The sequence below is a fragment of the Aquarana catesbeiana genome, linkage group LG10 (assembly GCF_042186555.1).
Source record: "Aquarana catesbeiana isolate 2022-GZ linkage group LG10, ASM4218655v1, whole genome shotgun sequence".
NCBI classification, from domain to species: Eukaryota; Metazoa; Chordata; class Amphibia; order Anura; family Ranidae; genus Aquarana; species Aquarana catesbeiana.
Genome location: NC_133333.1, coordinates 74,725,886 through 74,750,891, shown reverse-complemented (window position 1 = coordinate 74,750,891; position 25,006 = coordinate 74,725,886). Strand labels below are relative to the sequence as shown.

Here is a 25,006-nt window from a genome sequence, read left to right as displayed (position 1 = left end):
ATTTTAAAAGATAAGCAATGAGCAAATGTTAAAACATCTCAAGACTGCAGTACAACACACTAAGGAAAAAATAAATAAAAAAATATTAAAGTAAAAATGAATGTAAGGAATAATAAATGTAAAATGTATATATATATATATATATATATATATATATATATATATATATATATATATATATATATATATATATCTTTCTATGAGCGTATAAACAATACATATCCTTATATATATAATTTTCTCATATATATTTAAATAAGATCACAATTGATGAGAAATGCTGAGAGGGGGAAATGCAAATAAACTCAGCAATATAGTCAGCAATATGATAAAGTTCAGCGATATATATACATGAGCCAAATCTATTAAGCAGACTCATGCATATATGTATACAGATGAGAGAACTCATTTGATCATCCAATCTGTACCTAAGGTCATGCATGAGGTGCAGTGCAGACTCATATAGATAGTACAGTATGTGGGCCGGACAATTAGGACCTTGAGACAAAGGTTTGGCGAGCATAGAAGACTTGTTGAAGGGGGCACGGACCCCCATAGTGTTCCAAAACACTTTTCCATGGCCAACCAGAGTTCCACGGTGGGTCTTAGGATCTGGGTTATTGAACAAATCCCCAGGTCCCTCCCGGCTGCAGAGAGATTTAAGGAACTCTGCGCCCGCGAGACCTACTGGATCTACACCTTGGATGTACTTTCACCTGGTGGTATAAACGAGAGCACTGAGATTTCTACCATCTTATGAATATACCATCTAGTGTCGCCTCTCTGAACCTAGCCCCTCAGCCCTACCTTTTAAATCTGTACCCACAGGTTGATCTTCCTTCTGATCCCTTTTTTCTTTATGGGTGGCGGGCTGGTGTAAGTATAGACTATACACTGTTCTGTACAGTCCTAACTGATTTTGTTGTTGTATACTATAGTTCTCTTTCTTTATATTTCAATTTATTTTTATCCACCTACTGTACTATCTATATGAGTCTGCACTGCACCTCATGCATGACCTTAGATACAGATTGGACGATCAAATGAGTTCTCCAATCTGTATACATATATGCATGAGTCTGCTTAATAGATTTGGCTCATGTATATATATCGCTGAACTTTATCATATTGCTGACTATATTGCTGAGTTTATTTGCATTTCCCCTTCTCAGCATTTCTCATCACAATAAGCCAGCATCACGATCCGTCTATAGCTCGATGAAGGAGCGCGGCTACCAGAATAACATACCCCGTATGCTCAGGAAACGCGTCGCTTACCAGTGACGTCACAACTCCGCACCTGCCTTTCATCTGCATTCCTGGCCTCGTTTTGAGTTACATCACACATCACCACCACGGCCGGCTTCAGCGGTTTACTACGAGCCACACGCCCAGCATACCAGCAGAGATTACTGTGACTAACCTGAAGAACTGCCCCATGATGGATCATCCTTCCAGTTTATTAGATGCTGCTTTTATGATCACCCAAATGTGAGTTGTTTGCACATTGTTTTTTAATAAACGGTTTTTATACTACACCCAGAGGCGCCTTTCCCCTTGTGTTTTTGCTTCTTTAAATAGGCAGCTTGATGCCATTCCCTTGATTGGGTGTGCGCCAGCATGTGCCAATACAAGCAGACATGTGAGTCAATACAAGCTGGCACACACAGATGAACCAGCTTGTCAGTGCATGTTGGTTACTGGTTTTGGACTGATTTTGTCTGTATGCTGGCACATATGCACAAGCATTAGTTGCACGAAAATGAGCATTAAAGTTGTTGTAACCCTAAGAAAAAAAAAAAAAGGAGATCCTGTTCCCTTATAGCAGGTTAAACAGCACAGTGCATGTGCTGTCTAATCTGTCCTTCTCTAAGCTGTAAAAAAACTGGCTGATCCTGCCTGTTCTTATGTCCCCCTATGTAAACTGACTGTGGTAATCATGGCTGCTGATCCATGATTACCGTGTTCAGTTTATGTGCCTCCATCAACCTGCTGCTCTCCTCTCTCCCCCTCCCTGCCTGTCAGCTCATCTGTGTGTGAGCTGTATCCTCTGCCCCTCCCCTCCTGCTGCTATTAGTAGCTGGCAGTAAAGTTAAATAAATATTACTGCCAGCCCCTTTGGTCTACTAAGTGATTCTACCTTGTGTACATGATTTTTCAAAATTGTACCTGTAAATATCTTTTTTTCAGATCAGTTCTGGCCGGTCACAAGACCTCTGGCCGGTCTCATCCCCCCAATCTAAGGGCTACAGCAGGAGGGCCTGAGTGGTGAGTATAGCAGCCACAAGACCTCCTGGCTGATGTCAGAGGGGGTGTCGGCCCCTCCCACTGTATCGCTTAGATTGGGGGGGAACACGCTGTAGGTCATGTGACCTGCCAGAACCGATCTGAAAAAAATTATTTACAGGGACATTTTTGAAAAAAACATGTACACAGTGTGGGATCACTTAGTAGAACAGAGGAGCTGGCAAGAATAGTTATTTAACTTTACAACCACTTTAACTGCAGTTTCTTGAAGGTGACCTGTATATTAACCCTCATCCTGCACATCTATTCATTAACTTCTTCATCTCCATCCTCCCATTGTATGTGCCCTGTACATTAACCTCTTCATCTCCTCCTTGGTGGAGAAAAGAGATCATGCATGTGAGAGGTGCTGCCTAGGACTGCCTTGAGGGGGATCCCACAATGTGCCCATGCGAGTGATGCGAGTTTGTACTGTACCAATCTTTGTGAGATGCTTTTCCGCAGTCAATAGATGAGCTTTGTTGTTTTTTATAAAGTCAGTGTAACTTCTATCTTTATAATAAAGCTGTTACATGTTATGGAGATCACTATGATTTCCTTTTATCTTTTTTGACTTCATAATCATGCTAGGAGATCTGTGTATTGAGTGAGCTAAATCTGCCCATGGTGTTAACCCTGCCTGGCTTTAAAGGGGAAATACTCTGAATGACCTTTTGATTGAAAGGTCTATTGAAGAAGGGGAGAGTTTTCCCACTGGGGAAGATGGAGGTCATAGTAGTTTTGGCACCAGTGTATATTTGTGAGTTCAAATATTGCACAAGGATATTAAAATAGGCAATTTATGGACACTCTCATTTATTTTGCAATGTATTGCCCCTAAGTTTCTTGATTTTCACATTTGGTGATTTGTTATTGTGTTTTGTCGATTGACTTAATTTATGCGGTACACTTTTTATGTATTATTGCATTTGGCGTTATATGTGCATGGATATGTAGTATATCAACTGATGCACCAGATAAGATTGATTTATCTGCATTTAGCTTGGCATATTATATACACACATTTTTTGTAATCTTTTGTTTCACTTCAAATGCTAGCCGCTTAGGCTTAGGTGAAGATTTGATAGCGTAAGATAGCCTTTAAGATATATTGCAGATTTACAAACCTCAATATTTTCTTAGTTTTTAGCTGAAGAGACACTGAGATTTTTTAGTGTCAGGAAGACTGTAGAGCAGTGGTCATCAACCCTGTCCTCAGGGCCCACTAACAGGCCAGGTTTGCAAGATAATTGAAAAGATAATTGAAATACATCACAGGTGATATAATTTGCTGCTCAGTGATTGCAGTATTCTAGTCTGCATCTCCCCAAGGTAATACATAAAACCTGTCCTGTTGTGGGCCCTGAGGACAGGGTTGATGACCACGGCTGTAGAGGGTTGCTATGGCCATTGTTAAGACAATGGTACAGATGATTACCAACATCAGTTCAAGGAAACAAGGGCTGGGATGGTATATATTGCTCACTGGATATATGGTGAACCATTGCTAATTCTACTGTCATCCTGTTTTTTTTTTTCTCAAATCTTTATGCAAATATGCAAGCAGTAAACTTTCAATTCTTCACATAGGGACAGTGTGATGAATTATTTAAATGGATACTGTATGTACTCAATCTTGCACTTAAACAAATTCTGCTGTTTTGCAGGGTTACAATTCTACAAAGGAATTCATAGCCAGCCAGGGTCCTTTGCCGAACACCACTGCAGATTTCTGGAGGATGATTTGGGAGCATCATGTTAACACCATTGTAATGCTGACCAATTGCATGGAAAATGGTCGGGTATGTTAATAATACACCTCACAACTGTTCTAATTTGACCTAGACTAGGGATCAGGTTGTAAATCAGAGCCATCTTGGGTTTGAGGCAGACCAGTACAATTCAGAATTTATTGCCAAAAATTGTTCCTGAACCCAGGGGTGTACCTAGAGCATTTGGCACCCGGGGCGGATTGTATATCTGGCACCCCCCCTACTGATCATGCCTGTACGCACTCAGCCCCCTCATACCTGTACGCACTAAGCCCACCCACCTATACGCACTCGGCCACCTCATGCCTGTACGCACTAGGCCCCCCTCATACCTGTACGCACTCGGTCCCCCTCATACCTGTACGCACTCGGCCCCCCTCATACCTGTATGCACTCGGCCCCCCTCATACCTGTATGCACATGCCCCCCTCATACCTGTATGCACATGCCCCCCTCATACCTGTATGCACTCGGCCCCCCTCATACCTGTATGCACTCGGCCCCACTCATACCTGTATGCACTCGGCCCCCCTCATACCTGTACGCACTCGTCCCCCCCATACCTGTACGCACTCGTCCCCCCCATACCTGTACGCACTCGTCCCCCCCCCATACCTGTACGCACTCGTCCCCCCCATACCTGTACGCACTCGGCCCCCCTCATACCTGTACTCACTCAGCACACCCACACACCTGTAGACACTCAGCTGCCCCCTTCACACCTGTATACACTCAGCTGCTCTCCCCCTCTCACCTGTATACACTCAGCTGCCCTCCCCCCTCACACATGCAGACACTCAGCTGTCCTCCTCACACCTGTAGGCAGTCAGCTGCCCCCACACATCTGTCAGCTGCCCCGTCACACCTTTAAACACTCAGCTGCCCCCCCCTCAGGCCCCCCCACACACACACATCTGTAAACACACACAGCTCTGCCCCCCCCCCGTACACAAACAGCCTCCTCCCTTGTACTCACAGTCCCTACTTTTAAGGTGGTTGTCCCAGGTCTTGATTCCACATGTCCCTGTGAAGATACATTACTGGTAGTAACACAAGGGGCGCACATACATGAAGCAGCCAGTGGTGGCAGTATAGAGTCCGATGTGAGCTCAATGACACTGAGCAACACAAGCTGCCAACTCACACGAACACAGAGAGCCAGCACAGCTATAGAACTCCTCCTGCACCCGCCACTGCCTTGTCCCAGCTCTGATAGTCTGCCTGACACCCCCCCAATGTGTGCCACCCCCCCCCACCCCCCGCCCTCCATAGGTACGCCACAGCCTGAACCTAGCATAGGAGATACAGAGCTATACTGTGCATTTCAGTATGATAGGCTACATACTGTACCCTTGTGTACCCTCCTGTGTTCATAGTCCCATAAGCCTAGCTGTCCTACCAAGGGCACCTTTTCTCTGTATCAGCGGCATGTATGCTTGCCTCCTCTCCTTTGTGTCTCTCCTTTGCATCCTTTTTTCTTTCGTGATTTATTAGGATTTTTTCTTTCATTACTTTTTTTTCTGTTTTATTTTCTGTTAGGGTTAAAAAAGTGGGCATTTTTCTTTAAGGGGTGTTCCTGTTCCAAATGCTGTTTTATGCATTGGCATACTTCCATGAATCTCAATCTATCCAGACAATATGGTCACTTGCTGATTCAGCACAATCTGCAGACCACCTAACTCTCTAATAAGAAAGTGGAAATTAAACGTTTTACTTTTGTACCGTACAATACAGAGGATGTTTTTCCAGTTGCTTGGAGTATGACAATGGTTTTCCCAGCCTAGTGTCTACTATGAAGACTTTGTACTAACTGAGGGAACATGGCAGAAGAATAGATGGTCTTATCCTCTGGGTCTGAGAGACACAATAAAGAGAAAACATACTAATTTAAGTCTAAAAACAAAGGAATCTAGCTAAACCTTTAAGAACCCAGGTGACCCCGGCCCCATGACATCACTCGAAGACCACGTCCAAGACATCATAGGGGATGGGGTCACCCAGTGACTCTGCCCCATGATGATATTTGCCACCCCTGAGACCCCACTCTTTGACGTTAGGGGGCAGGATCTTATGGCAGCATGTGTGGGTGGAGCCACTCATTGATGTCACTGGGTGACCCCGCCCTATAACATCATGGGCGTGGTTGCCAACTGCTGCCATGGGGGTGGGGTCATCTGGTGACGACACACAGTGATCCCACTCCTTTGTATACGGCAGGGGAAGTGGTGCTGTCATTCTTCAAATGACAAGCAACAGAATCTGTTGTGCTCAGCGGGTGGTGGGTTTTATTTTGCGCAGGTTGGCAGCTGGTGTTTTTTGTCAAAAACTGTGTTTGTGTTTACTGTTGAAATTTTTTGTGTGAATGAGCAGTGGTGCTATGTACCCCATACTCATTCACATAGGGGAGGCTGAGATCTAGGTCCCACTCCTTAAAGGGGACTTCCAGATTCCGATAAGCTATCCCCCGCACCCCCACAACCGCTGGGCCAGGGTTGTGGGGAAGAGGCCCTTGTCCTCATCAACATGGGGAAAAGGTGCTTTGTCTGGGGGGGTCCCCCCATGTTGCGGGCATGTGGCATGGTATGGTTCAGGAGGGGGAGGTGTGCTCACTCATCTCTCCCTTTACTGACCTGCCAAGCTGCATGCTTGGATAGTGATCTGGTATGGATTCGGGGGGGGGGGGCACGCTCAGGTGTAAATGGGGCCTTAGACCCCCATACACACTATTAGATTTTCTGCAGATTTTTATCTTCAGATTTACCAATACCATATGATATGAGGTCAAACCTTAATGCCGAACGATCGGAAATTCTGCCAGCAAAAGTCCGATGTGAGCTTTTGGTCGGAAATTCCGACCGTGTGTATGCTCCATCGGACTTTTGCTGGAGGAATTACCGCCAGCAAAAGATAGAGAGCAGGTTCTCTATTTTTCCGTCGGAAAAAGTTCCTATCGGAAATTCTGTTCGTTTGTATGCAATTCCGACGCGCAAAAAAAACACGCATGCTCAGAATCAGGTACGAGACGGAAGCATTCGGTCTGGTAAAACTAGCGTTCGTAATGGAGATAGCACACTCGTCACGCTGTAAATTTTTGGATCTTTTAATGCAGCGCATTCTTTTGTTCTTTAATGCTAGAATAATGAAGTTGTTTTGCTGCTGATATTCACAGAGTTCTGACAAACTTATTTCTTTATTATTTCTTGTGATCTCCTTAATAATATTTTTAGTTTTTAAAGCCAGATCTCCATAATTATGTTTAGAATTATTTTTTATAGTGATTTTTTTCCTTTTTTTTAATTAAATGATCTTCATCATTTTTTTTTTTTTTTGTGTGTGTCAACACAACAACATCATTATCTTGTAATTTTTAACCTCAAGGAGGTTGGTATCCCTTGTTAATTTGACATTGTATTTTTGAAATGTACCTGCCTATTCACAAACAAACTGTCCTTTTTTAATAAAAACAAGTATTTGCTGAAAACAAAATTACCATTTATTCTGGGTCATAACAAAAGAAAGAGGGAAGGCAACGCTGGAGAAACTGCAAAAATTTGCGAAGCCTTTGGACCCCAGGGCAGACATCAACTATTTGAAAAAGAACATTGGTAGCCTGAGGAGTCCATGCAATAGGGAGCACAATCTGGTCCTGGACTCCAAGAGATCAGGAACAGCAGCAGATCACATATATGTCCCCAGGCTCTGGTACTACAACAGCCTGCGTCTTCTGTCAGACCAGACTGAACCCAGGCCATCACACTCTTGTTTTACTTGCACGCTTTCCTGCACGCTGTGGCTTTGTCCGTCAAGTTGTGGCAGGAGGTGGAGGAGGAGGAGGAGGATGGACGAACTCAGAAAGGTGTTTGTTTTCTGTCAGTTGGTCACTCAACCCCTTATTTAAGGTCTGTAAAATGATGTTCTCACAGATGAGGCGTTGGCCCTCCTCCATTTCCTGCATTTTTGCTGCTACTATGCAGCCATAGCCCTCTTGAACGCTGGGGGGTCTCTCAGGGTCGCATGAGCATCCCGAATGAGGGCAAGTGCTGCCTCCTCCATGTTCCTCCCCTTCCTGGGCCTTTTGGGTGGAAGGCGGAGTGGAGAAACCTGGGATTGGGTCAGTCCACTGGGCCTGGCCACCTCCTGGCTGCCACTTCCCCTTGCCACCTCCTGCCTACCACATTCCAGACCCTCATCCTGGCTGAGGCTTTCCTGTGTATAAAAAAGGGACATAGTTTTAGTGTTTTGTTCATCAATCACACACAAATTTCAGCTCAGGACTGTTGCAAATTGAATGTTAATAAATAGAAAAGACTATCATTCTGACCCCAGCATTTTTCATTCTTGTCCCAATCATTTTTGGCCACTACTGTCTATTGATATGTAAAACATTTTTTGTTCAATCATTAATTTCTTATCAATAATAACATCTAGTTAACATCATTAATTTTAGGACAAGAAATATGTAGAAAAATACTATACCTGCCTCAAGCTGGGCTCCTTCACTTCTTCCTGGATGGAAGGCCCAGGTTGGTCCTCGGAAGCCTCAGCTGGGGGGGAAGGAAGTGTGAAAAGTGATGACCTCACTTCAGTCTGGTCTTCCAGAAAACGCATTTTGTTGTAGTACCACAGACTGGGTACATACACGTCCTCTGCTGCTGCTGCTGCTCCTGACCTCTGGGATGCCAGGACCTTATTACGCTCCTTCTTGTATGTGCTCCTCAAGCTACCAATTTTCCTGTCCAAAAAATCGCTGTCTGCGTTGGGGACCTCCGTCTTCACAAATTCCAACAGTTTCTCCAGCAGTGCCTTCCTTGCTGGTCCGTAATGGTATAAATTATGTTTGACTTGCCACAAACTGGGCAGTTCCTTGTACTTATCGATTAACTGGCTCATAAACTCAGGCTTTTTGAACGGATTCATTATTTCTGCAAGACAAAAAACAAGAGAAAAACCTTAATGTCAGGCTAAACTCTCATAATCTTATCACAATATAGGCCTCAATCTAGAAGCAGTATAGGCCACTGATGGCCCAAGTTAAAATGTTACCTTCATTCTCACAATTGGCATTTACATACACCAAGCCCAACAACAGCACAAACTCTCCGATAAGAACGCAACTGCAACATGGCTAGTAAACGAACGGCAGCTGAGAACGAACTGACAGAACGCACTGAAAATCAGAAAGGACCTGACAAGAATGAGCTGAAAATCAGAAACGACCGCACAAGCACGCACTGAAAATCAGAAGCAAACTATAAATAGAACGCACTGAAAAACAGAAACAACCTGACAAGCATGCACTGAAGAACAAATACAAACCGACAAGCACAACCTGAAAAGCAGAAACAAACTGAAAAGCACGAGGCTGAAAAGCGCGAATCGTCACTCACCAAACTTCTACAAACGTAAGATAAACACGAAATTAGCAGAAGGAGCCCAAAGGGTGGCGCACTGGCTATTGAACTTCCTTTTTATTGTCTCCTCGTACATCTTGTACGTCACTACGTTCGTAATTGTTGGCCAACATTTGTGTGACCATGTGTATGCAAGATAAGTTGGAGCCAACACCCTTCGAACAAAAATCCACGGTTTTGTTGGAAAGTCTGATCGTGTGTACGCGGCATTAGAGTCTGCAAAAGACTTGAGACTAGGGTGGAGGTTCACCTTCAAGCAGGACAACGACCCTAAAGATACAGCCAATTGAGAATCTGTAGCAAGACTTGAAAATTCTTGTTCACAGACACTCTCCATCCAATCTGACAGAGCTTGAGCTGTTTTGCAAAGAAGAATGGGCACAAATGTCACTCTCAAGATGTGCAAAGCTGGTAGAGACATCCCCAAAAAGACTTGCAGCTGTAATTGCAGCGAAAGGTGGTTCTACAAAGTATTGACTCAGGGAGCTGAATACAAATGCACCCCACACTTTTCACATATTTATTTGTAAAAAATATGAAAAACATTTATCATTTTCCTTCCATTCACAATTATGTGCCACTTTGTGTTGATCTATCACATAAAATCCCAATAAAATACATTTACATTTTTGGTTGTAACATGACAAAATGTGGAAAATTTCAAGGGGTATTAATACTTTTTCACTGTAATATAGAATGAGAGTGTGTTTTGAATAGGAAACAGTATCTATGGAGGTACACCGGAAGGCCAGGGCCAAACATTAGATGTTGGGGCACCTATTCAGGGTTTAGTAGTAGGTGGCACAAGACTGCTCTAACTGCTGATGAGAAAAGGTATTTAGCAGTTTATATTTAACCACTTCAGCTCCGGAAGGATTTACCCCCTTCCTGACCAAAGCACTTTTTACAATTTGGCACTGCGTCGCTTTGACTGCTAATTGCGCGGTCATGCAATGCTGTACCCAAACAAAATTTGCGTCCTTTTTTTCCCACAAATAGAGCTTTCTTTTGATGGTATTTGATCACCTCTGCGGTTTTTATTTTTTGTGCTATAAACCGAAAAAGACCGAACATTTTGAAAAAAAATGATATTTTCTACTTTTTGTTATAAAAAAAATCCAATAAACTCAATTTTAGTCATACATTTAGGCCAAAATGTATTCGGCCACATATCTTTGGTAAAAAAAAAAAATGTCAATAAGTGTATATTTATTGGTTTGCGCAAAAGTTATAGCGTCTACAAACTAGGGTACGTTTTCTGGAATTTACACAGCTTTTAGTTTATGACTGCCTATGTCATTTCTTGAGGTACTAAAATGGCAGGGCGGTACAAACCCCCCCCTAAATTACCCCATTTTGGAAAGTAGACACCCCAAGGAAATTGCTGAGAGGCATGTTGAGCCCATTGAATAATGATAAAAAAAAAAAAAATGTACAAAAAGTTGTCACTAAATGATATATTGCTCACACATGCCATGGTTATATGTGAAATTGCACCCCAAAATACATTTAGCTGCTTCTCCTGAGTATGGGGATACCACATGTGTGGGACTTTTTGGGAGCCTAGCCGTGTACGGGGCCCCCGAAAACCAAGCGCCGCCTTCAGGATTTTTAAGGGCGTAAATTTTTTATTTCACTCCTCACTACCTGTCACAGTTTTGAAGGCCATAAAATGCCAAGATGGCACAAAACCCCCCCAAATGACCCCATTTTGGAAAGTAGACACCCCAAGCTATTTGCTGAGAGGCATGGTGAGTATTTTGCAGCTCTCATTTGTTTGAAGAAAGGCAAGAAAAATGTATTTTTTTTTTTTCTTTTTCCAATTTTCAAAACTTTGTGACAAAAAGTGAGGTCTGCAAAATACTCACTATACCTCTCAGCAAATAGCTTGGGGTGTCTACTTTCCAAAATGGGGTCATTTGGGGGGGGTTGTGCCACCTGGGCATTCCATGGCCTCCGAAACTGTGATAGGCAGTGAAGAGTGAAATAAAAAATTTACACCCTTAGAAAGCCTGAAGGCGGTGCTTGATTTTTGGGGTCCCGTACGCGGCTAGGCTCCTAAAAAGTCTCACACATGTGGTACCCCATACTCAGGAGAAGCAAAAGAATGTATTATGTAATTTCACATATTCCCATGGCATGTTTGAGCAATATATCATTTAGTGACAACTTAGCTTGGGGTGTCTACTTTCCAAAATGGGGTCATTTGGGGGGGGGGGTTGAACTGTCCTGGCATTTTATGCACAACATTTAGAAGCTTATGTCACACATCACCCACTCTTCTAACCACTTGAAGACAAAGCCCTTTCTGACACTTTTTTGTTTACATGAAGAAAATTACTTTGAACCCCCAAACATTATATATTTTTTTAAAATCAAATGTCCTACAGATTAAAATGGTGGGTGTTTCATTTTTTTTTTCACACAGTATTTGCGCAGCGATTTTTCAAACGCATTTTTTTGGGGAAAAAACACACTTTTTAAAATTTTAATGCACTAAAACATACTATATTGCCCAAATGTTTGATGTAATAAAAAAGATGATCTTAGGCTGAGTACATGGATACCAAACATGACATTCTTTAAAATTGCGCACAGACGTGCAGTGGCGACAAACTAAATACATTTTTAAAAGTCTTTACAGGTTACCACTTTAGATTTACAGAGGAGGTCTACGGCTAAAATTACTGCCCTTGATCTGACCTGCACGGTGATACCTCACATGCATGGTGCAATTGCTGTTTACATTTGATGCCAGACTGACACTTGCGTTCGCCTTTGCACGAGAGCAGAGGGGGACAGGGGTGCTTTTTTTTTCTCTTTATTATTTTTTCGCTTTTTTATCTTATTTTTAAACTGTTCCTTTCATTTTTTTTAATCATTTTTATTGTTATCTCAGGGAATGTAAATATCCCCTATGATAGCAATAGGTAGTGACAGGTACTCTTTTTTGAAAAAAATTGGGGTCTATTAGACCCTATATCTCTCCTCTGCCCTCAAAGCATCTGACCACACCAAGATAAAATGCTTCCCCAATTTCCTAATGGCGCTGTTTACATCCAAATCTAAGTCATAAAATGCTAGTAGCTTCTGGTTTCTTAGGCCATAGAGATGTTTGGAGCCATTCTGGTCTCTGATCTGCTCTATGGTCAGATGGCTGAATCAACGGCTGCATTCTCAGGTTCCCTGTTGGGACATATGAGCCAGAGAAAAACATGGAAGATGGTGGGGGGGCACATTCCCTCCCACTGCTTGTAAAAGCAGTCTAGAGGCTAATTAGCCACTAGGATTGCTTTTACATGAAAGCCGACCGCTGGCTGAAAAGGATGATACCAAGATGATACCTAAACCTGCAGGCATCATTCTGGTATAACCACTCAAAGTCCAGCAACATACCAGTACGTTGCTGGTCCTTGTTGGGCATATATTGTAAACTTCTTTTTCATGCAGCCTGTGGGCTGAACGAAAAAAGAGATTGATCGGTGGGTATGCCCACCATTAGAATACCTCCCTTCATCCACCCACTTCTAATGATGGGCATACATGAACTGTTTATATATGCCGAAGCATGGGGGCATCCGCCCCAAAAGGTAGGAGCAAATCACTCCTCCGCCCTTGCTGCCCCCATGCTTCGGCATATATGCTTTTTTTAACTGTGGTGTTGAAATCACCTCCAAACCGCTGGAGTCACGGCTTTATGTATCGTGGGAGCAAACGCTGTTGCTGTCAAGATAGATAAATCTGCGCTGCAACTGAATGGCGTACCTGCTAAGTAAATGATGGTTAACAATAAAACAAAGTAACATTACAGTATAACAGTAAGACTTACCATACCTGCAAAGCAAATACAAAAAAAACATAGTAAAAAATAAAACATTTTTTAACGCAACCTGTGCCTAAAATATATATATGCCGAAGCATGGGGGCATCCACCCGCAAAAGTTAGGAGCAAATCGTTCCTCCACCCCTGCTGCCCCAATGCTTCGGCATATATGCTCTTTTTTTAACTCTGGTGGTGAAATCACCTCCGACATCGCTGGAGTCATGGCTTCATGTATCGTGGGAGCAAATGCTGTTGCTGTCAAGATAAATAAATCCGCTCTGCAGGTGAATGGCGTACCTGAAAACAACAAAATGGTTAACAATAAAACACAGTAAACAGTAAAGTATAAATTGTATACCTATAAAGCAAACATGATAAAACATAATAACAATAAAACATTGCAGAATAGAATAGAGTAAAAAAGAGCAGAACAATAGAGAGAGAATAGAGAGAGAACAATAAAACTATTTTTGTTTTTTTTATTTTATATATTTTTTTGTGGTTTTTTTTGTACACTTTTTTTTTGTAACTGTAACTTTTGTAACTGTAAGCAGTTCCAGGTTCGGGTCTCTCAAAATGCGATGGCATCTTGGGAGACCCTGTGAAAGTGTGCCTAGTCTGTGCAGTGCTGTAGCCTACGCTAATACTCAACTAGTGTATGGTAGCGTTCAAAATATTTACCAATGCAAAGACCAGGATTGTCAGGACAGGAGGGACAATAATAGCGAGTGTCACGCCTATATCCGCGCTTGCTGCAGACACAACATCTTTTTTGGGGGGCTTGTCGGGTAGGGGTACTCGGGAGGACATAAAGAAAATGCCTCTCATGCAGCCGGCTTACTGCATTTGGTTGGGGAAGGTGAGGTGGAGCACCATCTGGAAACAGAAGGACTCTGACGATCTGGAATTTAAGGAAGGATCCAGTCCGTCCTGAAGCTCTGTGTAGCACATGAGGGTTCAGCAAAGCCAATTGAAATAAACAGACACTTTCTTGTACCAGCGTCTGGCCTTACGGGCAATTAGGTATGGCACCAACAACTGGTCGTTGGGATCCACCCCTCCCATATTTTGGTTACATTCGTGGACACAGAGGGGTTTCACCACAACACCAGTCGCCGTAGTAATTTGGACCGTCTTGTCTGCATGAAGGGAGGTAAGAACGAAAACATTCTTATTATCCCTCCACTTCATAGTGAGCAATTTATTACACTTGAAGCAGGCTCTCTCCCCCAGCCTAAGACGGGAATCTACAAGCTTCTGGGGAAAGCCCCGGCGATTAGGTCGCACGGTACCACATGCTCCAATCTGCTGATCAAACAAGTGACTAAAAAGTGGCACACTCGTGTAATAATTGTCCACATATCAGTGGTACCCCTTTCCGAATAAGGGTGACACCAAATCCCACACAATCTTGCCAGCGCTTCCTATGTAGTCAGGGCAGTTTGTCAGCTCTACGTGGCTTTTCCCTCGTAAACCATAAAACTACATGTATAGCCTGTGGCCCTGTCACAGAGCCTATACATCTTGACCCCATATCTGGCACGCTTGCTGGGAAGGTACTGTTTGAATGACAAGCAGCCAGAAAACTTAATCAGGGACTCATCAACGCAGACAACTTGATGGGGAGTAAACAAGTCTGCAAAACGTTGGTTGAAGTGGTTTAAGAGGGGCCGAATTTTGTAGAGCCGATCGTATCCAGGGTCTCCACGAGGATGACAGAGTTCATTGTCATTGAAGTGCATGAACCGCATGGAGGCAGAGAACAAGGGCATATGGTGAATTGGGTCAGTGGACCAATATGACCGCAACTCACTCTTTTTAGTTATGCCCATGTTGAGGGAAAGGCCCAGAAAGAGCTTAAATTCAGAAACCGTAATTGGTCTCCAATCTCTGGCAAGGGTGGACTGGGGAATAGTGGCGATGTGTTGACCAGCGTACAAATTGCTCTGGTCCACAACAGATCTATAGAGATCTTCGGTGAAAAACAGCGATAAAAAATCAAGTGACGTAAAATCAACTGTTTCCACCTGAATGCCGGGTTGGCCAGTGAATGGGGGAAGTACGGGTGCTGCAGAAGTGGTGGGTTCCCAATTAGGATTTGCGAATGCAGCAGGAAGGGCACTATGGGCACGACGGGCCTGTGTTCGTCTTCTTGGTGGCAGCGGGACACTACTTGTGCTTGCCACCTCACCAGCTTGAACTGCACTTATGGGACTCGCCACGTCACCACGTGATACTGCAGTGCTGGATTGACAAAAAACAGGGTGTAATAGCCCGCTGGTGCTTGCCAGTTCACCAGAAGGAATAGCGGCGCTAGTACTGCTCTGCTCCATATGACCTGCGGTTCTTGCACATCAACGACAGAAGAAGAAGTTTGGGGTCTGGTACGCCTGACCTTGGCAGGGACCACAACTCTGTTGTCAGAGCTATCTGTCATGGAGCCGCTGTCCTCTACAGGATCGTATTCTGAGCTTGAATCTGACAGATGAGTGGCTTCCTCTTCACTATCAGTCATGCTCAAAAACGTGCAGGCCTCTTCACTAGTGTGCCTTCGATTTGCCATTTTGGGCTCTAAATTTAGTGATACACTAGTGAAACTCACAGGTAAAAAAGCTCCTGACTGTTAGCAACTGTATCAAAATGCTACCAAAAAACCTGTCCCAAGGATCAGGCCTGACTCTGCGAACGCTGCAGTTATGTGTGTTTAGTGTTTTGTAAGTGACAGTGATCGATTGATACTGCACTTGGGTGGGCTGGGCAAAATGCAGGTGCTAGCAGGTATCTGGGCTGATCCCGCTAACACTGCGTTTTTGGGTACCCTAAACTAAAACCAAGGGGCTTCTGTCATGGCAACTATCGAGTATGGTGGTCTCATCCCTATCAGCGTAAACCATAGAAAAAGAAATCCCCCTAATTTGGGATTTTAACAGGCTACCAAACTCGTGAAATAAAAAAATACAAATTTTATTGATGTATTTTAAAAAAAGGACGTGCAAGCGTCTATAACAAACAAGATAAAAATTCATTCCATAATGGATACAACAATCGAATCAGATAATATATATATAAGATGACAAAAAGTAGATGTACTCTCACAAGGGTAGTGTACCCTGATACCCCGAAACTGCTGGGGACGCTAGTATAGATCTGATCAGATCAGATATTGATCCGTTCAGATACTATACCACTAAGGGAGGTGTATGCTGCGTGCGTGGGTGTTAGCAGTACTGGCACTAACCTGACACTGCTTGGGGCGACGCAGACCCTTTCTGACCCTAAAACTTAACTTATATCACCGCCGGGCGTTCAGGGGGTTAAACCTTTATTAGGTAATAAATGGCGGGTGCCCTGAAACTATAAAAAACAAACTAACTAACCAGTGACACACAAAGTTTGAGAGCTTGCTATAAAGTCGGAAATTCCGATCGTGTGTATACAAATCCGATGCACAAAGTGCCACGCATGCTCAGAATAAATTAAGAGACGAAAGCTATTGGCTACTGCCCCGTTTTTAGTCCCGACGTACGCGTTTTACGTCACTGCGTTCAGAACTATCGGATTTTCCGACAACTTTGTGTGACCGTGTGTATGCAAGACAAGTTTGAGCCAACATCCGTCGGAAAAAATCCATGGATTTTGTTGTCGGAATGTCCGATCAATGTCCGACCGTGTGTACGGGGCATTAGTGTTGTGTTGGTGCAGACTTACTTGATGTCTTCTCTCCTCGAAAGCCGGAACTAAAAGGCTTCACGAGGAGCGTTGACATCACTTCCTCTGCCGCTGTTTACATTACAGCAGCAGAGGAAGATTTTCATTCGTTGGGAGCGATCGCAAGGGGGTGACCACGAATGAGTGGCCTTTCACTCAGCATGGATCGCTCCCCTAAAGATGCCGACCGCCTCAGGCACCGGGGGGTAAATCACGTACCAGGTATGTGATTTTGCCTGCCCGTGCCATTCTGCCACAGTATATCTGCGTTAGGCGGTCGGCAAGTGGTTAATAAAACTATTGCATTTCTGTGTACTGTGGGAGACCAGATATAGTGAATGCAGTGTCCTGGGTTTAGTAACACTTTGATTGGTTTATATTCTCACCTGAAAGTGTTGTGAATATTAGGTCTTTTTGATGTTCAACCTTCAGTTAAAAAGGTGCAGCATTGATCCATGCCCTTCAATACGACTGACCGCAGAAACAAGTAATTTAGTAGATAGCGGATCTTCGAAAATACAAGATCTCTGTATGTCAGTTATGTGCACAGTATTTGTAGCGTGTATGCAGAAATTACATTATCATGTTGGCGCAAATGCAATTATAAATAGAGGGCCATCCACACGGTCACCATTATTATACAAAAAAGTTTTCCACTTGTACCCTAACACTACAAAATATATTGGGTAACAGGCACTTTGATTAGCACAGTGCACTTTATCTTATATCAGAGATTGCAAGAGATGATTTTTTGCTTAGTTCATATAGAGATGTCATAAAATTAGACACGATGAGGAGGTGAGCTGAGGGTATCATACTGGCTTATTATAGAAGTGGTACTGATTTGAGCAACAACTTAAGCTAGTGTGTTGGAATTTACAGATCTTCCACATGTATTAATAAGTTATATCCCTGTTAATCTGCTGCAGGAAGCATGGATGTGAAAGTAGAGAAAGTAGAGAATTGTGGGTCTTTAGGATGAGTTACATCTTTCTTATTTTAAAGGCTAAGTTCACTTTTTTTTCCCTAAATCTCAGCTTCCCTGTTTACCAATATGCCATTAATGTACCTCTGTCACAGAAAAGAAAAAGTTTATTTTCTGTATTCATGGTCAGGCCTTACCTCAGCCTCTGCTTTTTTTTTTATTGAACTCCTCTGTGACTTCCTGGTATACCTCCTTTAAAATATGAAAATTGTTAGTGGTGTGAGGAACTTCAGCAGCTGACCTCATTAAAACATACCCTGCACCTGCCCTCCCTCTCCAGGAGATCACTTCTCCAGTGATCACATAGCATCCTATGCGGCGCAGAGACGTAGGATTACAATACGATATACAATCTGATTGTACAAGCTTCTTTAGCTCTACCATCAACTATGTAGTGCAAGGGCCTGCCTGATTGGATACAGAGTGATTGGATAGATAGGTGTGTGCTCCTATTATATAGTTTTGGTAAATCTAAAGGAGATTGTACATATATTGTACAATAAGATTGTATAATGTATGACCAATTTTATACACCTAAAATGAACTAGTGCTTAATTGTTAATGGCACCCTAAACACGGAAGCAAACACGCATTTTGCCACATGCAAAAACGTGCAACAAAAGCAGCAAAACGCATGGTAACAAAAACATGCAAACTGCAACATGTCAAAATGCTCGATGAGCTACTCTGCTGCATCTGTCACTCATAGAACAGCCCATTGAAATCAATGAGCAGCCCTATGCGTGTCGCGGGAAAAATGCTCCACAAATCATGCGCTCCCACTATGCTAGGCGTAAAAGGGGCCTGAAAGTGACATTGGTGTGTTTACACAAGAACAATGACAACTCAGTGTCTCCACCCACTCCCTATTATATACTTGTATAAAGCTGGCCAAACACTGCACAGTCTGATTGTTCAATCTCTGTACAATTTTCTTTATATTTACCATAACTAAAGAATAGGAGGACCCCCCTGAATAATCTATGCAATTTGTATCAAATCTGGCAGGCTCTTGCACTACATAGTTAATGACGCATCTAAAGAAGATTGTACAATCAGATTTGTGATGGGAATCACTTTGGGCAGGGGGGGCCTGTGGAACCCAGCTTACCTTTGGAGAGGTTGGGAGGCTCATTTTTAAGCTCTCCAGGCCCCTCTTATGTGTAAACTATTCTGTGTCTATTAGGGGCACAGGGTGACCGAGAAGCCCGGTCTGGTCTGCCCTAACCAGACTCACAGTACAACCACACCAGACTCAGCATTTCATTTTACCCCATTCTCCTGGGTCTTATATGTGTGGTTTGTGTTGAAAGTTGGAGAGGCTCCTTCACTTGAGACAGTAATATTTATCAACAATATCCCTCAAGAAATATATGAAGATAAATTCCACTGTATCAGGCTTCTGAGACATTGTATGACCTTTGCCTCATAGCCTGTTGTAGACTGTTGCCAAGCAGTCTGTGAGTCCTGCTTAACAGTTTGCCGACCAGCCGCCGCAGTTATACTGCGACAGGTTGGCACGGCTGCGCAAACCGCCATAGGTGTACATCGGCCGCTTCAAGAGCTATATGGGACGTGCACAGCGCAACGCGACGCTGGAGCCGATGCACATGGCGTGACCCACGTTCGCTCCTCAGAGAGACTGAACAAGGATCTGTCAATGTAGTAGAGAGAGATCTGCTGTTCCTAGTGTAGCGCTGGTAGATTTGTGATCTACCATCTGATAGGTAAATTTAGTGAATTGCTCATTATAGGAAGTTAGATTTGCCTCTGTCCCAGCTTGGCTGACGTTGCGTGTGGTTCCACATTGTGCCGTTGGGTGTCGTTGTCACCATCGGCGGGTGTTGGTAAAGCAACGTGTTGAAGCGGATGAGTGCTCCTCTGTCCCGGAGACAAGTCGGTGGAGGGGGTCCTCCGAGTTGCATTCTGGGAGAGGGCATTTATGGGACAGACGCCATGTTTAGGGGTTCGTTTTCAGCCACCTGCTGGCCCTCCTGGCCGACAGGTATGTGTTAGAGTACCACCTCATGGTCCTCCGTTCCGGAGGCCCGCGTCGCTGCTGCACGTAGGTGGGCCCAGAAGCCTGTCTGGGGCCTACCACAGCAGCCGAGGAATGGTCCTGAGCTGTCTATCCAGAGTGAAGAAGCTGGACAACCGAGGAGATCCCAGGGGAGGACCGTCATGGAAGGATCATGCAGAGTGCTGGTCTGGAGAGGGGCCTGGTGACTCGGTTGGAGGAAGTATCCTAAAGCAATTCTATCGCATAGTACTGCCGGGTTGGCTTAGAGGTCCAAGTACTGTGTCTGACATTCATTGTGAACCAATACATCCTGTGGCTGAGGATCGTACGGGTTCATTTCAAGCAAGTCTGTGGCAGAGACTTTTGTTCGTGCTACGTACTGGCTGCTAGGCAAGTGAGAGAGGCCTATCCAGGCGAGCAAAGATCGTGTCCGCAAAGGGGATTGCATTCAATTACAGTATTCAACCTTAGAGGATGTTCTAAAGAAACCTAAAGGAAGGTATTTGAGCTTCCCTGCCGTTTTCCTCCTGCCTCTTCCCTGCTACTTCCTTCGTTACTTGGTTCAATAAAGCATTGAAAATGTACTCAAGTGTTGGTGCTTATATCGTCCAGAGGTAAACTCAACGGAAACCTAGACCCAGTGACGGTGAAACAGAGGTATCGAGAGTGAAGGTAACAAGCCCACTTAAACCAGCAGCTCGACCGAGAGTTAGTGCTACACTAGTAATCAGGAACAGCGATCTGTCTCTAATCCCTGTCAGTCCTCTCTCCCCACAGTTAGAAACACCTCCCTAGGGAACACTTAACCCCTTGATCACACTCTAGTGTTAACCCCTTCCCTGCCAGTGACATTTATACAGTAATCAGTGGCTATTTATAGCACTGATCACTGTATAAATGTCAATGGTCCCAAAAAAGTGTCAAAAGTGTCCGATCTGTCTACCGCACTGTCGCTAAAAATCACTGATCACCGCCATTACTAGTAAAAAAATAATAATAAAAATGCCATAAATATATCCCCTATTTTGTAGACGCTATAAATTTTAAGCAATTTTAACCAATAAATATATGCTTATGTAACAGAATACATATTGGCCTAAACTGATGAAGAAATTTTTTTTTTTTTTAATTTTTGCGGATATTTGTTATAGCAAAAAGTAAAAAACATTGGTTTTTTTTTTTTCAAAATTTAGGCTCTTTTTTCGTTTATAGCTCAAAACATAAAAACCGCAGAGGTGATCAAATGCCACCGAAAGAAAGCTCTATTTGTGGTCCGTCACAAGATTGTAAAGAGTATGGCCACCTGGAAGGAAAAAGTAGGAAAGTGGGTGGAAATAAAAAAGAGGTGGTGTAGTGATAAGAGAGGTGTGGTCCAGAGAGGTAAAACATGCCCTATTCTTTTTTGAATTTCCTTTATTTTCCAAAAGTTGCAGTTTACAGTCAAACAACGGAAAGAAGTAACGACACATAGTCAAATAACACTGAAAAACTAGATTTGTATGCCGACAGGCCCAGCAGAACATGATATGAATGGTCATGTGGGACATGGTACATATGAGGGTAGTCCACAGTTTGCCTAGCCTGTATGGCAGGCAGAGTAATGACCTGAGAGACCTAAAACATAGGCTAGTGAGCTTAAAAATGTGCAACTATATTTTAACAAAATAATATAAAATAACGGGAAGCGAGCCTCCCGGTGGCCGGCCGGACCCAGAATGGGAACATTGAGACTAAAATAATATATTATAAGATATTCCAATATATGAAAAAGGACAGAACCCAGCACTGAGCCAGGTATACGTGTGTGGGGGGGGGGGGGTGGGTAGAGTGGAGGGAAGGGGGGATAGAGGACGAGGGGGAGTGGGGGGAAGGGGGTAGGGGGTGGGATCAAGAAGCTAATGTTTATATACAAGGGCAGAAAAAGAAATATTAACCACTTCAGCCCCAGAAGAATTGACTGCTTAATGAATAGGCCATTTTTTGCGATACGGCACTGCGTTGCTTTAACTGACAATTGTGCGGTCGTGCAACGCTGTACCCAAACAAAATTGACGTCCATTTTTCCCACAAATAGAGCTTTCTATTGGTGGTATTTGATCATCTCTGTGGTTTTAATTTTTTGCGCTATAAACAAAAAAAGCGACAATTTTGAAACAAAAAACAATATTTTGTACTTTTTGCTGTAATAAATAGCCCCATTTTTTTTAAAAAGCTAATTTTTTCCTCAGTTTAGGCCTTCTACATATTTTTGGTAATAAAAATCACAAAAAGCGTATATTGATTGGTTTGCGCAAAAGTTATAGCATCGCAGATCGCCACCATTACTAGTAAAAAATAATAATAATAATAAAAATGCCATAAATCTATCCCATATTTTGTATATGGGATAGATTTATGGCATTTTTATTATTATTATTATTTTTTACTAGTAATGGTGGCGATCTGCGATTTTTATCGAGACTGTGACAATATGGCATACACATCTATCACTTTTGACACATTTTTGGGTCGATTGACAATTAATTAAAGCGGGGAGAAGAAATTTGAGAAACTCAGGACTCTTTCATTCTAGGGCCCGGGACATTTAAAAGGAAAGGGAGGGAGAGGAAAGAAAAGGAGAAGAGAGAAGAACCTTTTTTTTTTTTTTCTCCTCTCTAGGACTTATGATGGGATACATATATGTGTGAACAAGGGGGCGGGGGGGGGACATACATTTATATAGTTATATGCACAGTGTTATTGTTGGGGATAGTTCCCCTCTTACTAGGTTTAGGTTGCACGGATTTCTCACCTTAGGAGGTTGTAACGGTCACAATAGAAGCTCAGGGGTTGGGCCCAAAATTGGGTAAAGGGGTAATGAATAAGTGGATGGGAGGTATGGGGGGGTGGGGTGGTGGTTGGAGGGGGTGTTTGGATATGTGGGTGCACAAGGAGGGAAGAGTGGTGGGAAGATTGGATACGAGAGGTTTTGTGTTTGTTCAGATGGGAATAACAAATAGATTTGAAGGGGGAAGGATAATATATTTTTGTCACAAAAGTGGGTGGTTTAGATTAGAAGGTGTCCAGAGAGGTATAAGGGTACAGGGACTGAAGAATGATGAGTGCTAAAGGTGACTGTAATAAATCCCCAGATTTAATAAAACGAGTTAAAATATGCTCATGGAATGTAAGGGGGGTAAAAGATAACTCTAAAAGACAGGCAATTTTCTCAGCAGCTAATAAGGGGAGAGTTAAAATACTCTGTCTGCAGGAGACACACTTGGTAAAGGATACAATTAAGGTTCTGGATCATAAGCATTACCAGATGCAGTATCATTCCACCTACTCTTCTTATTCAAGAAGGGTGAGTATATTGATAAGTTCGGGCTTGATCTTCTCCTGCAGCCAGAGTAAGGTGGATGAAAATGGACGGTATATTTTTCTCTCTTGTTTAATTGAAAACAAAAGATTTGCACTAGCTAATGTCTACATCCCTCCCCCGTTTAGTATGGAAATACTGGATGATTTAACTAGATTAATGACGGATGTCCCGGGGATTCCAGTTATAGTGGTTGGTGATTTTAATATGACTATGAATAACGGTATAGATAGGTTCCCACCGAAAATTAGCAGTAGTGGAGCTCCTAAGAGCCCTCTCTCACAATATTGCGATGAGATTGGGTTGGTAGATATCTGGAGGAGGAGGCATCCTGAGGGGAGGCAATACTCATGCCACTCCAGGTCACATGCCACCTTACCTAGAATCGATCTTGTACTGGGTAATGAGGAGGCATTGAAGGTAGTGGAGGAGATAGTCTATGAGCCGAGAGGGATTTCAGACCACGCACCAGTAGTGACTGTTATAAAGTTGGGAAAGTATTGTAGTAGAGGTGACTGGAAAATAAATCCCTTTTGGCTTGAGATTGTTGATGATACGGGGACCATGATGGACGGGTTGACGGAATTTATAAATTTAAATCTAGGAACGGCTCCATTAGGGGTAGTATGGGATTCCCTGAAGGCCTTTCTCTGGGGAGTCCTAATGTAAAAAATCTCCTATGCCAAAAAACAATCACAGGCTGAAGAGCTAGAGGCTAAAGAGAGAGTAAGAAGAGCGGAAGTGAAGTACGTGGAGTCACCAAACCTAGCCAGCTATGAAACCTGGGTGGGGAGGCAAGACGAATATAGAGTGCTCTTAGAGAAGATGGAAAAGAAAAAATTATTTCAGAGACAGTTTTTTTGGAGAAGGTGAGCGAGTCGGGAAAACTCTGTCTCTGATTATTGAGGCAAATGGTCCCTCGAGCACTGTACCGGCAATTGATGGGAGAGAAGGAATAATTTAAAAAGTCACCCCGGAAATACTAGTGGAATTTAGAAAGTATTTTAAAAATGTATATAGTACGACGCAAACAAACATGGAGGGAGAAATGTGGAATTTCTTTGCGAAACTGAAAATAACCCCATTATCAAAAGAAGATCGGGAAATGTTAGATGCCCCTTTGACACTCAAGGAGTTGCAAAGTGTAGTAGGAGACATGGCGAACCAGAAAGCACTGGGCCCTGATGGCTTACCTATAGAAATATTTAAAAAATATGGCGAGGTTTTACTTCCTCTACTCTTGGAGGTGTTCAATGGAGTTAGGGAGGATAGGAAATTACCCATATCTATGACAGAAGCCATTACAATAATCTTGCTGAAAGAGGGGAAAAATCCGCTAGATGTGACCTCATATAGGCCTATTTCGTTATTATGTTCGGACGTGAAGATTTTGGCAAAAGCGCTGGCAACAAGGCCGAATAAAATAATTTCTAAAGTAATACATACAGACCAAACCGGGTTTATCCCGGATAGATCTACAAGTACGAACATAAGGCGAGTGTATTTAAACATGCAACTACCCATAGAAAACAGCGGTAAGAGAGCTGTCCTCTCATTAGATGCAACCAAAGCATTCGATTGTTTGGAATGGCATTATATGTGGAAGGTACTGGCCGAATCTCAATTTGGCACTGGCTTTGTCC

The 25,006-nt window shown here is 43.1% G+C and overlaps 1 protein-coding gene across 2 annotated transcripts in view; it reads left to right on the top strand.

The window, feature by feature from the left end:
- The window catches only part of LOC141110735 (receptor-type tyrosine-protein phosphatase H-like), a 788,595-nt gene that overhangs the window by 650,284 nt on the left and 113,305 nt on the right, over positions 1-25,006 (top strand). For both annotated transcript variants that reach the window (XM_073602293.1, XM_073602291.1), the window contains one exon: positions 3,954-4,088. In XM_073602293.1, the coding sequence (XP_073458394.1) occupies positions 3,954-4,088 (135 nt within the window). The remainder of the gene's footprint in view (positions 1-3,953; positions 4,089-25,006) is intronic.